This window comes from Elephantulus edwardii, unplaced genomic scaffold (assembly GCF_000299155.1).
Source record: "Elephantulus edwardii isolate Elephantulus edwardi_28Jun2011 unplaced genomic scaffold, EleEdw1.0 scaffold00235, whole genome shotgun sequence".
NCBI lineage: Eukaryota > Metazoa > Chordata > Mammalia > Macroscelidea > Macroscelididae > Elephantulus > Elephantulus edwardii.
The window spans coordinates 2,320,608-2,338,331 of record NW_006399985.1 but is presented as its reverse complement, the minus strand read 5'-3'; the positions used below and the strand labels follow the sequence as shown (position 1 = coordinate 2,338,331).

The window sequence follows — 17,724 nt, the reverse complement described above, 5'->3', positions numbered from 1 at the left end:
GAAACAGGGCTTTGGTGATGGAGAAGACGCTGGAGACTGCGTCACGGAGCTCTGTGCATGCGGTGCTTCCATTCACTGAAGATGCTTTTAAAACCCGAATGGCAACAATACACACAGAGCTTGCCGACGGACAACACAGGCACCAGACTCCTCCATCTGTGGAAGGAGATGATCAAAAGCTCAGGGTCAGCAGGGAGAGCAAGGCCGGCGGCAAACGGTGGAACAGACCGTCCACTGCTCGCGTGCAAATGCACTGAAGCTGAAGAAAAGGCCACAGAAATCTAACCCGCTCAATTTAAAGACGGCCCAATAGGTGATGCTTCCGACATTAATTACAGAACACCAGAGCAGCTGTGGGAGGACATCATTCATGAGCAAAGCAGAAGGTCATTAAAAATAGAAGAATACGATGGATGTCAGTAAAGACTCTGAAATGTGCCATTCAATGTTGAGAAGTCTAAAGAAATCGGAAGAGACTTCGAGTGGTGACTCGAGAAGACAATGCAAAGTATCTTGACGAAGAACGCACAAACCTGCAGTTAGGAACCAAACGGAGGAGGGACACACCTGTCATGCAAGACCTGCCGTGGGAAATCAAGCCTTGTGTTACATTGCTAGGCAGAGTCCGGCTCCTAGTGACCCGTGAACAGGTTGGTCCCTGTCCTGCCCTGTGCCGTCCTCATCGTATTCTGACACACTTGAGCCCAAGGCCACAGCCACCGTGTCAACCCATCTGGCTGAGGGTCTTCCTCTTTTGCCAACCCTCCACCTTTCCAAGCACAATGTCCCTCCAAGGAATAGCCTCTTCTATCAACAAGCCCCAAGTACGTGTGTCAAAGCTTCACCAACCTTGTCTCCAAAGAGCACTCTGGCTGCACTTTCTCCAAGACGAATCTGTTTGTCCTTCTGTCATCCTTGTAACATTATTGCTTCACAAGAGTTACTGTTGTTGTTAGCTGCTGTTGAGCACATCTCATAGCAACTCTATGAACAGACCTCGATCCTGTCCTGTCCTGTCCCCAGTCCCCTCCGTATGGTGAGCCCACTGTGGCACTGTCATTCCATCTCACTGAGGGTCTCCTTTCCTTCGCCCTCCCTCCACCTTTCCAAGCACGAAGTCCTTCTCCAAGGAGCCACCTCTCCTAACAACACACACCTCCAAAGCCTGTGGATGAAGCTCTATCTGTCTCCACGGAGCACTCTGTCTGTACTTTCTCCAGGATGAATCCGTATTTTTTCTCACAGTTGTTGCTGTTAGGTGCCCTGAAGTCAGAACTGACCCATAGCTGACCCACCGGTGGGTTTTCAGAGGCAGTCAACTGCCGTGGAGGAAATTATCCCTCCTTCTCTCGCACAGAAGCTGGTGGATTCGAACCGGGTGCCTTTAAGATTGCAGCTCAGCTTCTTTTTTTAATTTTGTGTGTGTGTGGACTGTCAAATCGGATCTGACTGGTATAGGAGGAGATTGTCCCTCCCTCTCCAGCAGAGCATCTTGTGGATTCGAACCGCAAACCTCGTGGATTGCAGTGCAGCTTCTTGCCATTAGGTGGCCCGAGCTCGCCGCAGCTCAGCTTCTTACCACTAGGCCTGCAGGGCAAGAACTGATAACTCAAATTCACTAAATGACAAGGTGAGAACCAAGACGAAGAGATCTCACCTCACTTGGAGCTTAGCACAGCTCCTCTAACTCGAGCGGCATTTCCAACAAAGGACGGACAGGAGAGCGAAGAGACAAGAGGACAAGAAATCAAAACGAAAACTCCACAAAAACAGAGAACTGAAAGCTTACAGTGAAGTGGCACGATGTTCTGAGTGAACTTAGATGGAGCGCTGGAGACATACAATGGGCCTGGCAAGAACGCGTCACTTCTCCCAGTCGTGAAGATCTTCCACTCTTCAGTATCATGACCAATTCTTGAGTATCCTGAACAACAGGATAGAAGGGGCAGGTGGGGGGAAGGACTCAGAGCCGTGAAAGGGGAGGGGAACACCTGGGAAACGCTAATAGTGACGACTGTACAAGAGATGCCACTGGATGCACCTGCAAAGAAGGCCGAGACGTCGCACGCGTAGTGACCAACTAAAAATTTACTATTTAAAAGAGAGTATCTGACTACTACATGGCTCAGTAGGAACAGTCCTTTTATTGGGACCCCAAGCGTGAAGCCGCATCCTGTGAGGAAGCCGTGTCCTGTGAGCTGCCCGTGTCCTGTTAGCGCCCGTGTCCCGTGAGCTGCCCGTGTCCCGTGAGCTGCCCGCATCCCGTGAGCTGCCCGCGTCCTGTTAGTGGCCCGGTGGCTGTGCTCTCTCCTCTCTCGGTCTGCTGAGCAGAAGCTGGACGAGCTGCAGCAGCACAGCATCGTTGAACCCTTTCACCTCCCCACCCTCGATGCTCTCATAGAGGGGCTGGCTGTGCGTCCCCCAGCAGAGGTTCTGACGAGGGTTGTTCTTATCAGCTTGTTCAGTCAGGGCCAGAGTGTTCAACTGGTAACAGAAAAAGGAGAAGTACTTTCCATCTGTGATCACAGCCTGAGAGACAAACGGCCGGGTGACGTCTGCTTCGCTCCAGAATCCTGCGAGAGAGAGGGATGCTGGGAGTGAGACACATTTCACCAACACGATCGAAACCTAACGCAGCACAACACATCAAACACCGCCGCAAACTCAGACCTCTCACCTACCAAAGCCCAGAAGGTCTCAGTCTTCTACTGTCTTTATTCTAACGCTAGGCTGTATTTTTGTGTTAAAAATGACTTTGTATCATCTAGTACAAACCGTTTTGACTTTGAGGGATGCTGAAAGCATTCTTACTGGAAAGGCCAGCGGCTCCGGTCCACTCCACGGCTCCGATTACCTGCCTCTGTAAGACAGCAGCCAGCAGCAGCCTGGCACGTGCCAGGCCACGTCCACATAAACTAACTGCTCCTCAGCGTTTCCAAAGCTGTAAACCACGGGAAGCACATCTCCAGGTCTCATCTGTGAGACGCACTGTGGGTGTCTGAGCTACTTCCCGGCCCCGCACCATTGTGTACACCCACTGCACCGTGCAGGGCTGCTCTGGGGGTCTCCGGTTTATCATTCCAAACTGTCTTCCCTAGCCAACAGATGGACTGTTTATGCTGAAAGAATACGGATGACAGAACAATTACTAATGCCTCTGAGATGTGGTGTATGAGTGGACAAAAGAACAAACAGAGGGTGCAGTTAAAGAGAGGGTGCAGCTGGAGCGCTCTTCGGAGCACCTCACATTCCTGCCATGTTGCCAGGAGGGGCTATTCCCTGGAGAGGGACAGGATGCTGGGAAGGGTGGAGGGTCGGCGAAGGAGAAGAAGGCCCTCGGCCAGGTGGACTGAGCCGGCGAGTGCTGCAGTGGGCTCGTGGGTGTCAGGGAGCGGGAGGACAGTGCGGAATGGTATACAGGCTCCACCCTGCTAGAGGCTGACCTAAGCTCGTGGGGCCTCAGCTTCAGGTGAGCTTCAGGTGCATTTGTCCTTCAGAAATGTCTGCTTCCCTGGGACATACGAGCAAGCAGGGTTTATGGAATGAATGAATGAACACTCTCCTAATTCACACCTTGATGCAGTCTTGGACGAGACGACACAGGACGGCCTTGATAAATTTCATTTTACATGACTTAATCCACCCTATTATTTCTTTCTAGCTTTAGGAATGCCTTCAGCAGGCTGTTGATATTGACAGGTGAAGTATTTGGCCACAGAGCCACTGAAATGCTTGCGGAAATGATCAGGGCAAACACTTGTACACAGAAATAGTCCAAGCAAGTGCATCCGGTAGTTACAAATACAAAATACTTCACTGCAGTTTTAAAAACAACGTCATTTGTGTGACCACCAAAGTTTTCAAAGTGAATCAGCTTACATTTAAACCTAAAGAATATGAAGTGTCACATCCTTAAAATGCCTGGGGAACTTTCCAAGAACAGTTAACATCATACAGGCAGCTTTACCTTGATACATAGCTTGGGCTCCTGTCCAAGCAAAGAGGCTTGCAATAGCGTTGGCTCGATAAACAACTTCTATCTGGTCAGCACAGTTTTGCCTCAAAAGCCTTTCCCTCTTTAACTTGTCCGGTAACAGGTGAAACTGGGTGTGACCGTAACAGCACGGATCGGCTGTTTTTGAGCCTAGAAAGCAAAGCCAACACTTGACATGGACGCACACGGGGAACAGAACACCATGCGGGTAATATTTCTTTTCAAAGGATCTTTCCTTTCTGCACATCATGCACTCAGTAATAAAAACACAAAAATAGAATGTCTGGGAAGTGTAATTTCTCAATTTGCTGGCCGTCACTGGGCCCATTATCACAGAGATAAATCTTAAGATTATATGGAAAGGCTGGTGGCCCAGTGGCAAGAAGGTGTGCTGCAACCCCGAAGGCACACAGTTCGAATCCACCACTCCTCTACAGGAGAGGAATGGGCAGTCTCCTCCTGTACGATTAACTGCCTCTGAAAACCTGCCGGAGGGTCAGCTATGGGTTGGTTTCGAGTCGACAATACACAACAACAACTTAAAATTTTGCAGTATTTCAGAGTCTTCAATTGTGTCATTATCCTCTAAGCTGGGTGACCTGCCTCAATGTCGTCAATGGAGGGCACAAACCCTTGATGAGGGAAACCTCCCTTATCATTTCAATGTAATGGAAATACTTTGCTCCTAACAGTCTTGCCATTTTTTTCCCTTATTGTGTGCGTCAAGTCGGAACTGACTGGCACAGGAGGAGATGGTCCCTCCTTCTCCAGCAGAGCATCTGGTGGATTAGAACCACACACCTTCAGGATTACAGTGCAGCTTCTTGCTGCTAGGCCACCAGAGCTCCCTTCCTAACAGTCTTCTATACCACATTTACAAGTAAATCAAACAAGGACCAGTATCTCAGGAACAATTGACTTTACTGGTAAAGTCTTTTCAAGAGAAAGTCTGAGAGTTCACTTCCTAAAAGCACAAAGCCAGAGAAGGGGCTGATAAAATTAATCTGGAAGGCTAAGGCCTTCCTTAAAATCTTCCTCAAGTCAGCTAGAAATGATGAAGGAATTTATAACAACAGAAGAGTAAGCGGCCTAGGAAACTCGCAGGCCCTCTTCAACGTTCCTAGCTCCGAGCGCAGCACAAAACAAGGTGCTTCAGCCAAAATACAGAGCTAAGCAGTGTAATTTCAAACTTCTTCCTAGATTTCAAATGAATTAAGTCAAATAAGTACCCTAACTATTTAAGTTAAATCCTACTTACTTACAAAGAAATAGAAAACGAAGATAAGTGGCAGCTAGGGAAGGAGGAAGAGAGACGTTTTGCTCCGGGGCCACTGTCCTACGTTAACTTTTGTGGAACAATTCAGAGAAGACCAGTGACAGTTGCACAGGATGGAGAATGAGAATGTAATCAACGTCTCTGAGTTCTGCGTGTACAAACTATTAGACTGGCAAATGTTCTTTTACTTTCAGTACATTTAAAAAATGAGAGCTGAATAAATATTTTCTTCCCAATTTTCACGCCTCAGACTATGCACGTTATTATTACTGTGAACTGAAGGAATCTCTAGGCCATCATCAATTCATTTTTCTTTATATCTAGTGATACTTTTCCCCTATAGTGTCAGGGATGTGTCCTGTCTCCATACTTTTGCAATCTATACACAGAACAGATCATTCGAGAGGCTGGACTTTATGAGGAGGAATGTGGTACCAGGATTGGAGGAAGACTCATCATCAACCTCCAATATGCACATGGCACAACCTTACTTCCTGAAACGAGGAGGGACTGCAGAATGCAGAAGGTCAAGGACTGTAGTTTACAATACGGACTGAGCTCAACATCAAGAAAAGGAAGATTTTCACCAATTGTCAGCATCATGATAGATGGAGAAGAGACTGAGGTTGTTAACAGTTACAGCTTGCTCAGTTCCACAAGTCCTGGCACCAGCAGTCAGGAAATCAAAAGATAAACTGCATTAGAAAAATCTGCTGTCAGAGACCTCTCCAGAGTGCTGAAGAGCAAGGATGTCAGTCTAGAGACTTAGGTGCACCTGATCCAGGCCATGGTCTTTGTAATTACTTACTAAGTACCACAGAGCCAGACATGACTAAAGATGACAGACGAAGAATCAATGCCTTTGAGTTGTGGTGCTGGAGAAGAGTCTTGAACACACCATGGACTGCCAAGAGAACAAAGAGGCTTGTCTGGGAGAGGGTGAAATCAAGCTGCTCCTTGAAGGCACGGTCTTGAGGCTCAGTCTCCCTATTTTGGGCACGTGGCCAGGAGGGACCAATCTTTGGAGAAAGATAGCACGCTCAAAGGGTGGAGGGACAGCACAGGAAAGGAAGATCCCGGACGAGAAGGATTAATACAGTAACTGAGACACGGGGGGGACATGTGTCAGAGACAGCGAGACTGGCTCAGGATAGTGCAGGGTTCAGGGCTACTGTGCACAGAGAGGCTGTGAATCACAGCTGATGTGACAGCATATAACAATTACAATAGCTAGTGATCTCAACTCACAGAGAACACTCTGAACACAATTTAGACCAAGAGAAAAAGGACAAGAGGCACTTACCAGTAAATATGATGTTTTCATACTGTCGTTTGAATAATGGAAGTTTGTCTGGCTTACAATTCATAACAGGGATGTCAACAGGAACAGAATAATCTAGTGGCACAAACTTTAAAAAGAAGAGAAAAGAAGTAACAGAGAAGTCACCGCAGTATGTGTATGCATTGTAATTACTTTCCTACTAGATATTTTAAAACCATAAAATTAAGTATTTTTACAAGCTGATTTAATACTGGACCAAATGTGTCCAATATCTGTTTTTATCACGTTTTACTGAACCACATTTGCTTACACTGTTAGCAGCAGAGTTGAACGGGTCTAATATGTAACTAATGACCCATGGAAAGTAAAACACCGGCAAGTGAGCCTTTAATAAGGAGCCCTGGTGGTGCAGGGGTTAAGTTACTGGCCACTGACTGAAAAGTCAGCGCTGGAACCTACCAGTCAAGCTACACAGACATGGCAGTGGGCTCAGCTGAGACCCTAAGGCACACGGCCACAAGCGCCAGTCGACCCAACAGCAACGCATTCGGTCTGCCTTTTTTTTTTTATTGTTTTTTGTTCCTTCCCAGTTTGGCAGTAATTTACAAAATCATTGCTCCTGCGTAGTATTCCATTGGGTGAATAGACCCTAGTTTCTCAATCCATCCTACTGTGTTTGGACATCTGGGCCGTTTACATGTTCTTGTGATGGTGAATAATTCTGCAGTGAGCATGCCGAGTGAACTAACTCAGTCCCGTAAGGACAAATACTGTGTAAAACCGTTACTGTAGAATGAACATGAGGATCCAAGGGGGGAGAAGGGTGGAAGCAGAGGGGTGAGGAAGGGCTGGGGGTGGAGGTGATTTATCTTAGGATCACACAATCTGGTGGGTGGCAGGAGGAGGCGTGAAGGAAATGGAAAAGATTTGGTGTGAAAAACAATCTATACGAACTTTGTAAATAAACCAATATAAAAAAAAAAGTTTAACATCTGAAACAGACACATAAAAGACAACATTCAAAATATGTTAGCTGTTTTCCTGCAAGAACAATAAATCCTTAAGAGGCTCAACTCTTCTCTGTGAAAGTGCCCACATAATTTACTACCTAGAGTGATGCTGGATGAACTGGGGGTCTGGGACCTAGAGTTTGCCAGCATTTGGGCGTGCCGGGATGGTAAGATACTGAAAGGTCGTGCCATGCCCAAGGTCTTGGGAGATTCGGTGTCAGCTGAACACAGTCTCTGGCTTCTTGAGGAGCACTGGCAGGTATGCGGGCTCCGGTCACTTGTGGTGTTCTTTTTGCCTCACGCGAGGGTTGGCAAAGCAGACTTGCCCGATGAACTGGATGGGGGGGTCCAGGGTTTGCCAGCATTTGGGTGTGCCGGGATGGTAAGGTACTGAAGGGCCCTCGGGCCTGTCTTTCATTGTTTTGTTCAGACATTCCTCTAGGTTGTATAGCCCTGGTATACAAGTTGCCGTACAGCAGTCACTTGTGGTTGCCGTGAGGCTGAACACTGTGACACTGATGTGTCAAATGCGTTAATGGTTGGTTACCCAATGCAGACAAAGAGTGGGATGGAGCTCGCCGATGAAAACAAGCTTGGAAGGAGGAGTGGCATCCACTTCCTTAATAGCTTGCCTCCAGAAACCCTATGAACCTGGAGAGAGGATGAAAGACACCCAAGCATTGAGGACTCTACTTCATAGGGTCGCTATGAGTCGCCTGCGACTTGGAAGCACTTAACAACAACACAGTGATGTTGTTGACTGTCACTGAGTTGGTTTCATCTTATGGCAACTGCTATGAAGTGAATCTGGATCCTTTCAAAAATAATCCCAAACCCACAGCTTCAGATTATGAGTTCAAAGGGGTACTTGACAGCAGGTTTGCTCATTGCAGTCTGTTCCTTAACTTCTTGGTTACTATTTACAGGCTGTTGTTAGGTGCCATCGAGCTGACTATATGCAACGCAAACATACGAATGACAGACCCGAACCATGTCCTTTCCTGCGTTTCTCAGTTTCTGACGTGAGAGTCCACTGTTACGGTCATTGTGTCAGTCCTACTCACTGAGGATCTGCCTCTTTCACTGACCCTCTGCCTTCCCAGAAGGCCCCATGGTGCTCAAAGAAGTTAGGCGTTCCTACGAGACAGACCTCCAGGAAAGCTGGAGGGTCAGCAGAAGACAGGAAGACCCTCGATCAGATGATCCAACACAGCGAGTGCACCGGGGGCTTGAGGTTACCAGACACTGGGAGGATGACACAGGAGAAGAGCTTTCAGATCTCTTGTTCAGAGGGTCGCTCTGAGTCAGACTCGACTCAACAGCACCTAACAACAACAACAAATCCCTCCTGAAAATATGCCCAAAGTGCGAGTCATGTAAATAACAATCAGACACGAGTACTAAAGTTTGTTTACTAAGAGAAAGGAAAAATCTCTACTGTCTTGAAAACTGATGTCTTAATTCAGCTGGTACGGCACTTGTCAGTTTGTTTTACGGAGATAACTTGTGGGTTGCTGTGATGCTGAACGCTATGCCACTGCTGTGTCAAATACCATAAGGGTCACCCATGGTGGACAGGCTTTAGCAGAGCTTCCAGATTAAGACAGACTAGGAAGCAGAACTGGTCATCAGGAGTCTGAAAACACTATGGAACCGTAGAGGAACACGGATAAGTTATAATATTACTGGGAGAGCCCAGACTGCAAGTCATTCAAGACGAGGAAAAATCATGGCAAACATTCTTTAGTAATGGGAACATGAAATGTAGGTAGATTGAATGTTGGAAAAGTAGACTGGTGAAAACGGAATGGAATGCACGGACATTGACATGTTAGACGTAAGTAAGATATAATGGACCAGCGTTGGCCACTCTGCATCAGATAATCACCCGATATGCTATGCTATGCTGGGAATGGAAAACAGAAGCATGCTGTGGCATACATAGTGTCAATAGTAATGCAGGTGCCAAAGCTGCACTAAAATCACTGGCAAGAAATAAGGACCCTGGGACGATAGGACATCAATGAATTGTTTCCATTAACAGATGCAGCTCTGGATGTGATCAATAGTCTAAGTCAGGAAATGTGGAGGACAGCTATCTGGCAACAGACTGGAAGAGGTCCGTCCATATTTGTTCCTATTCCCAAGAAAGGAGATCAAACAGAATGTGCAAACTATCAAACAATATCACGTTTGTAAAATATTGTTGGAGATCAATCAAAAACTGCTAGAACTGTACACAGATGTGGAAGTGCCAGAAGTTCGAGAAGGATTTAGAAGAGGCCATGACACCAGGGATATCACTGCTAACGGACCCTGGTTGAAAGTAATTTTCCAGACAGAATAATGTCTACTTATGCTTCACTGATTATACAAAGGCATTTGACACTGCATCAAGAAAACAAAGATTCTTACCACTGGACCAACAGGCAGTGAGTGTCATGCTGGACGGAGAGGAGATGAAACTGTCAACAGCTTCATCTTGCTTGGATCCACAATTAACACCCTTGGTACCAGCAGTCAGGAAATAAGGAGATGCACTGAACTGGAAAATCTGCAGTTAAAGAGACCCTTCCAAACTACTGAGGAGTAATGGTATTAATTTGAGGTCTAAGGCGCATCTGATTTAGGTCATAGTCTTTCTGATCACTTGCTGTGCATCTGAGAGCTGGACAATGAATAAGGATGACAGAAAAAGAATTGCTGCCTTTGAGCTGTGGTGCTGGAGAAGAGCACTGAACATCCCATGGACGGCCAAAATAATAGATATGTCTTGAAGAGGATGCAGCCAGAGTGCTCTTTGGAGGCAAGAATGATGAGACTTCGCCTCACATACTTTGAGCATGTTGCTAGGAGGGGTTAGTCTTTGGAGAGGGACATGATGCTGGGAAGGGTGGAGGGTCAGCGAAGGACAGGAAGACCCTTAACTAAGTGTACTGACAGGGTGACTGCTGCAACGGGCTCTTATATGTCAGGAAGTGTGAGGGTGGTGCAGGATAGAACAGGGGTCAGATCTTTTTTTTTCTTCCACAGGGTCGCTGTGAGTATTTGACTTGATAGCACGTAACAATAAGTTATGGCTAACATTGAGAAGAACGGGAATCCGGCGCACTGAACTGCGCTCCAATGAACTGAGATTCTGGACTCTTAAGAAGAATCTGGCATCAAGATCAGAGGCAGACGCCTCAATAACTTGCGTTATGCAGATGACACAACCTTGTTTGCTGAGAAGTGAGGAGGACCTAAAGCACTTGTTGCAGATGATCAAAGAACACACCCTTCAATATAGATTGCATCTCAATGTCAAGAAAACAAAGATTCTTACCACTGGACTGACAGGAACATCATGATGGATGGAGAAATGACTGAAACTGTCAACAACTTCCTATTTCTTGGCTCCACAATAAACACTTTTGGTATCAGCAAGCAGCTAGGTAATCAGGAGACATATTGCTGGAAAAGCCTTCATTCGGGACCGTCTCCAAATTACTGAGGAGTAATGATGTCAGTTTGAGAACTAAGATGTGTCCGATTCAGTCCATAGTCCTTCCGATCACTTGTTATGCATCGGAGAGCCACACAACGAATAAGGATGACAGAAGTATCGGTGCCTCTGAGCTGTGGTGTTGGAGAAGAGCACTGAACAGCCCATGGACGGCCAAGAGAACAGACAGCAAAGTCCTGGAGAATATGCAGCCAGAGTGCTCCCTGGAGGCAATGAAGGTAAAGCTTCGCCTCACATACTTCAGGCATGCTGTCAGGAGGGGAAACTCCTTGGAGAGGGACATGATGCTCGGAAAGACAAAGGGTCAGCGAAGGAGAGGAAGATCCTCCGGCAGGTGGCCTGACCTAGGACTGGTGGACTGACATGGGCGTTACTGTGTCAGGAAGAGCGAGGATGGTATAGAACAGGACACGGTTCAGACCTACTGTCCGTGGGGTTGTTACGTATCGCAACTTGACTTGACGGCACATAACAACAGCAAACCACCCCAATTAGTATTATTATTTGACCTTAGCACAATATGCCACGGCCAATTAAAAAGCTGACAGAAAATTTTAGGTGTCACTGAGACACTGACACGTTGCCTACCGCACTAAGGAGGCGGCAAAAATTTCAGATGTCTATCAAAGAAACTTGGGAACACAGGTCCAGCCAAAAGAACTTGAATATAACAGCTTACTATCTAATCTGCCTATATGCTGTTTCCTGTCATACAGACATATATAGACACAGACACAAACCCCCTCCTCACCTCTGGAAGCTGCTTGGAGAGGCGAATCTGGTTGTGCGGTCTATCGTCTATCTGGTATCGCAAAGCATCAACTCGACCTTTCCGATGGCCACGAGGGATTATTTCTTCACCACGAATCCAGTAAAAGTGAACCGGGCGTTTATAATCTACCAAGAGATCGTAAAAGGTTTTTTTAACATAGAGACGACAGAATGCTCACAATGGACCCATCACATTGTGCCGCTGTTACGTGTGGCAGGTCAGAGCTGATTCGCAGCTGACACTCCCGTGGTTTCCAGTGACTGCGAATCACTTGGTGGAGACCACTCATCTTTCTCTTGTGAAGTAGCTGGTGTATCCGAACGCTGTGCCTTTGGGTTGCTGGCACAATTCCTAACCCACAGGCCATCTATAATGGGTGCTGATGGATCCTGGTAAAACGTTGTTGATAGGGTAAGAAAACAGGGAAGTTAGCAAAGCTTTCATTTTACTTGGATCCACTATCAAAATCCACGGTCGCGGCAGTCAAGCAATCAAGACATGTGGCCTTGGGAAGGTAGACTCTCAAGAACATCTCTAAAGTGCTAACGGGCAGGGATTTCAGCCTAATGACCACGGTGCACCCAATACAAGTCACGATACTGTCAATGTTTCCCTTTGAATCTCAAAGTTGGACAATGGCTAAAGATGACAAAAGAACTGAAGCCTTTGAACTGTGGTGCTGGAGAAAAGTGCTATTTCAGAGTCTACCAAAAGTAAATACTGTTGTTGTTGTTAGGTACCATCATTAACCCCATGCGCAGATCTGAAGCCTGTCCTGTGCCATCCTCAAAATCCCTGACTCATCTGAGCCCACTGCTGCAGTCACTATGTGCCAGTCTGTCTGTCTGAGGGTCTTCCTCGCTTCTGCTATTAAGCCACCTTCCCTAGTATGTCCCTTTCCAATAAGGAGCTTTTCCGGGCAACATGCTCAAAGAACGTGAGACGAAGCTCTATGATCCATGCCTCCAAGGAGGACGCTGGCCGCACCTTGTGGAAGACATACCTGCCTATTCTTCAGCGAGTCCACTGGATATTCACTGCCCTTCTCCAATACTATAATTCAAAGGCATCAATTCTTGTTCTTTCATCTTTACTCACTGTCCAGCTCTCAGCAGCATAGCAAGTGACTGGAAAAAGACTAGCCTGAATCAGGCACACCTTAGTCCTAAGCTGAACATCATTGCTCCTCAGTAATTTGGAGACGTCTCTCACTGCAGACTTTCCCAGAATAATGTGTCTCCTGATCTTCTGACTGCTTGTCCCAAGTGTGTTGTAAATACAGTATAGCTGTCATCATTTTATGAGGAACCAGGATCAGAAAGGTTAAGGATGACGTCACAGATCATCAGTCTAGTACCTCAGAATATTCAAAAATTCCTGTTTCCTTCAACACTGTTTCCTGCTCAATTAAGAACAGAAGGAACCAGAACACTGGAAGTCTCAGCTGAGAACTCATTTATAAAACAAAGATTCTCACCACTAGGCCAACTCAGAGCATCAGTATGGATGGTGAAGAGATTGAGACAGTTAACAGTTTTAGTTTACTTGGTTCCACAATCAATACTCTTGGTAACAGCAGCCAGGAAATCAGGAGATGAATTGCATTGAGAAAGTCAGCCATGAGGGACCTCTCAAGAGTACTGAAGTGCAACGACATCAGGCTGGAGACTAAGGTGCGCCTGATTCAGGCTATAGTCTTTGCAACTACATGCTATGAATCAGAGAGTTGGACAGTGACTAGGGATGACAGAAAGAGAATTGATGCCTTTGAGCTGTGGTGGTGAAGAGTGTTGAATATACCATGGATTGCTAAAAGAACAAACAGGTTTGTCCTGGAGAGGGTGAAGCCAGAATGCTCCTTTGAGGCAAGGATTCTGAAGCTTCGTCTGACATACTTTGAGCATGTTGCAAGGAGGGACTGGTCCTTGGAGAGGGACATCATGTTTGGGAGAGTGGAGGGGCAGCGCAGGAGAGGAAGACCCTCAATAAGATGGATCGATTCTGTGAGTGGAGTGGTGGGAATGAGTGTGTTTAAGACAGTGAGGTTGGCACAGAATAGAATGGCGTTTAGAGCTCTTGTACATAGGGTCACTATGAGTCACAAGCGACTCGATGGCACATAACAACAAATATATTAAGATATCTACTGCATGTTATCTACTCACAGCTTTAGTTTGCTTGGCTCCACAGTCAATACTCTTGGCACCAGCAGCCAGAAATTAAAAGACGTATTGCCATGGGAAAGTCTGCTGCTAGGGACCTCTACAAAGTACTGAAGAGCAATGGTGCCTCTCTGGAGACTAAGGTGCATCTGATACAGGCCATGGTCTTTGCAATGACTTGTTATGCATCTGAGAGTTGGACAATGACTAGGGAGGATAGACGGAGAACTGATGCGTTTGAGCTGTGGTGCTGGAGAAGAGTATTGAGAGTACCATGGACTGCTAGGAAAACTAACAGATTCATCTTGGAGAAGGTTAAACCAGGAGGATCCTGGGAGGCAAGGATTCTGGGGCTTCGTCTGACATACTTTGGACATGTTGTAAGGAGGGACCGTCCTTCGAGAGGGACATCATGCTTGGGAGGGCGGAGGGACAGCACAGGAGGAGAAGGCCCTCTATGAGGTGGATTGATTCAGTGACTGGGGTAATCAGGATGGGTGTATCAGAGACGGTGCAAACGGCACAGGACAGAGCAGTTTTTGGCTTCTGTACATAGGGTTGCTATGAGTTGCCAGGGACTCGATGGCACATAATAACAACTGCATGTTATCTGGAGGTTGTCAGCTCTATCATTTTACTTGGACACACAATCTCTACCCATGGAAGCAGCAGTCAGGAAATCAAATAGCTTGTACTGTGCAACCTCTATGAGACAGTTAAAAAATAAACTACGAAGCCCAAAGAAAAATCAGTGTCTTGGCACTGTTATGCTCACAGAGTAATGAATACACCACGGACTGCCAAAAAGAACACATGGGTCTATCTTGGAGAAAGTGCACTCAAGGTGCTGCTTAAAGGAAGGATGCTGAAACTTCGTCTCACCTATTCTGCTCACGTTTTTCAGGAGGAACAGTCCTTGGAAAGAACCATCATCATGCTGGGCAAGGTGGGGTGTCAGGCAGAGGAAGGAGACCCTCAACGAGACAGATTGATGCAGGGATTGAAATGCTGGCCTTAAGTCCAGCAGACACGGTTAGATGGTGCAGAGCTGGATGAGCCTTCCGCCTGCGGTCCAGAGGGTTACGAGTTGGGGTTGACTAGAAGACACCTAACTGGATAGCAGAGACAAAGTTATGATGGAACCAGCAAAAATGATTTTTACAATGGTCCATCTCTTAATACTATGTCTGCATTGAACAGCTGCCCGTTTTCTAGGTATGCAAAATGGTTTCGTGTGATTCCTGGATGTCAAACACAGTAGCTCCGAGTTCAGATAGGTAGCCTAAAAGTTCCTGCACCTCAAGTTTTAAATTCTTCCTTCTTTAAAGCAATGGTGAGGACTGAATTATCTACTTGGGGTACTAAGGCCTGTCCTGCATTTAATCTTTACAATTTAGGATGAAATACTACTACGGCAATCCACATTTCCAAAAATAAGGAAAATGAGGGTAAACGATGTTGCTGATTGGGCACACGTGTGTATATACGAACACGAAGTTAATAACTGTGCACACACAGGTACACTTTCAGGTTTAAAAGCCAACTCTGGATCTGCCGCAGTCTTGCATTCACCTGACCTGTTCCGTGGCACGTCAAAGGTCTGGGGGGTCCTGGTGCAAGAAGGCTCCCAGGCCAGAAAGGACAGCTGGTCTGCAGTCAGCAGGTCCCAAACCCAATGTCCTGAGGCTAACGCAGTGACTGCCCCTGAGACAGGCAGCTCCCAAGCAGGTGCTGCTGCTGTGTCATTGAGTCAGAACTGGCTCACAGAACCCTGTCCTATCCCTGTGCCAGCCTCAGAATCTGACACCCTCAAGTCCACGGCAGCAGTCACTGTGTCAGTCCACCTGTAGGAGGGTCTTCCTCTCTTTTGCACAGTCTCGCATACACTGGGCATCTGGCCAGGAAGGGATCAATCCTTGCTTGGAAGGGTGGAAGGACAGCACAGGCAGGGAGGACTGATACAATGACTGGGGCAATGGGGGTCAGGGTGTCAGTCGGTAAGACTGGCTCAGGGCAGGGCAGGGTTCAGAGCTGTTGTTCACGAGGTCGTTATGAGTCACAGGTGTCTCGATGGCACCTAACAACGACTATCTTTCCAAGGAATAACCTCTCCAAGCAACATGCCCAAAGGATGAGGGAAGGTTCCCCATCCTTGCCTCCAAGGAATATCTGGCTGCACTTTGTCCAGGACGCGTCAGTGGTCGTTTTGACAGTACAGGGGATACCCAGCACTCTTCTCCAGCACACTTCAAAGGCCTCAATTTCCCTTCCGTCTTTGATCGTTTTCACCTCTCAGATGGGCAGCAGGTGAAGACGATGACCTGAATCAGGCCCTTGTTAGTCTGCCAACTGACATGCCTGCGCCTCAGTCCTTGGGAGAGGTCCCAGCGGAAGACGTGTCCTGAGCCCCTGACCGGTGCTGACTCTGGACTGCAGCTCCGATCTCCATCCCCCACGTGCTAGGGGACAGAGGGTTCTGGCAGGGAGAAGGCCGGCCGGGGTGGGGTGGGGGCGTGCGCTCACCGAGGACGGCCGTGGGCAGCGCCGGGTTGTGCGGACCCAGCAGGCCCACCAGGGTGGCCACCAGCTGGTCGAGGAAGGGCGAAACCACGACTTCCAGGTTCTGGTAGAGGGGCGCGCGGCGGGGCCGCTGCAGGTGGAGGTGCTCCTGCAGGAGGAGGTGGGTGACGGCGGTGCGCAGGGCGGCCAGGTCGGGGGGCGCGGGGTCCGGGATCGCGGGTCCCGGGATCGCGAGGTCCGGGGTCGAGGGTCCCGGGATCGCGGGGTCCGGGGTCGAGGGTCCCGGGATCGCGGGGTCCGGGGTCGAGGGTCCCGGCAGCCCCGCCACGAAGGCCGTCTTGGTGAAGGCCTGGTACCAGCGGTCGGCGTGGCGCGCGAAGGTCTGCGGGTACACCACGTATTTGGGGAACTGTATCTTGGTGAGGATCCGCAGCTTCTCGTCCACCGAGCCGGCCGCGTGCGCCGCCGCCTGCCACCGCTCGATCCGCCGCTGCCGCGCCGCCTTGCTCTTGGCCGTGAGGGAGGCCACGACGGGCGGGTAGCGGGCAGCAGGGGCGGCCGTGGCCTCGACCTCGACCTCGACGGCCGCGGTGTGCACACTCAGACCCCGGCTCCGCAGGCCCAGCCTCCAGCACCTGGGCGCCGCCATCTTTGCCTGCCGGACCACCGCGCAGAGGTCAAATGCGGCGATTGTCCCTGCGCGCCTGCCGTAGGGGGAGTCACTCGGGAAAGAGAAGTAACAGGTGGTTGGAGGAGGCCCTGTCCGTCATCCCAGGCCAGCCAATCAAATAGCAGATTGACGGTGACGTTCGGTGGCGGGAGGTTTGAGCCCGCGAAGGGGCTTGTGGGAGGATGGCTGGTCTAGCCTGTTTCCCTGCAGGTTGGCGGGATTTGGGATCCCCGGGTCCGCTGACCTGGAGAGTTAGTGTCATCGGTCAGTGACCGATGACGGTGGGCCGGGTGTGTGTAGATGCAGACCTCGCCTGGGAGTATCTAAGCAAGTGTGCAGCAGAGAAGCAGCGTTCCTTTCCAGGTGCTGCCACCTGGGTTGGTATTTGGACCTTGACCTTCTGGCCAGAAATTCTGCCAGTACACCCGGAGATCCTGGATAAGCTGCTCCTGTCACAGAATCGATCCATCTCATCAAAGGTCTTCCTCTCCTGGCCATCCCTCCACTCTCTCAAACATGATGTTCCTCTCCAA

At 48.5% G+C, this 17,724-nt stretch overlaps 1 protein-coding gene across 1 annotated transcript; it reads right to left on the bottom strand.

Annotated features, from left to right (window-relative positions):
• Window positions 1-2,283: 2,283 nt before the first annotated feature.
• Window positions 2,284-17,170, bottom strand: MRPS30 (mitochondrial ribosomal protein S30). Its single transcript, XM_006898613.1, has 5 exons — window positions 16,525-17,170; window positions 11,819-11,964; window positions 6,574-6,679; window positions 3,968-4,144; window positions 2,284-2,573 (listed from the first exon to the last, which is right to left on the bottom strand). The coding sequence occupies exons 1-5, from the start codon at window positions 17,168-17,170 to the stop codon at window positions 2,284-2,286; spliced, it is 1,365 nt and encodes a 454-aa protein (XP_006898675.1).
• Between the last annotated feature and the right edge of the window lie 554 nt (window positions 17,171-17,724).

Excerpts from the sequence above, each read along its gene's own strand:
- MRPS30 (XM_006898613.1), bottom strand. The coding sequence starts at position 17,170 with ATGGCGGCGCCCAGGTGCTGGAGGCTGGGCCTGCGGAGCCGGGGTCTG. Across the intron at positions 6,680-11,818 it reads TCTCCAAGCAGCTTCCAGAG|TTTGTGCCACTAGATTATTC; the intron begins GTGAGGAGGGGG and ends TTCTTTTTAAAG. Across the intron at positions 4,145-6,573 it reads TGAAAACATCATATTTACTG|GCTCAAAAACAGCCGATCCG; the intron begins GTAAGTGCCTCT and ends TTTGCTTTCTAG.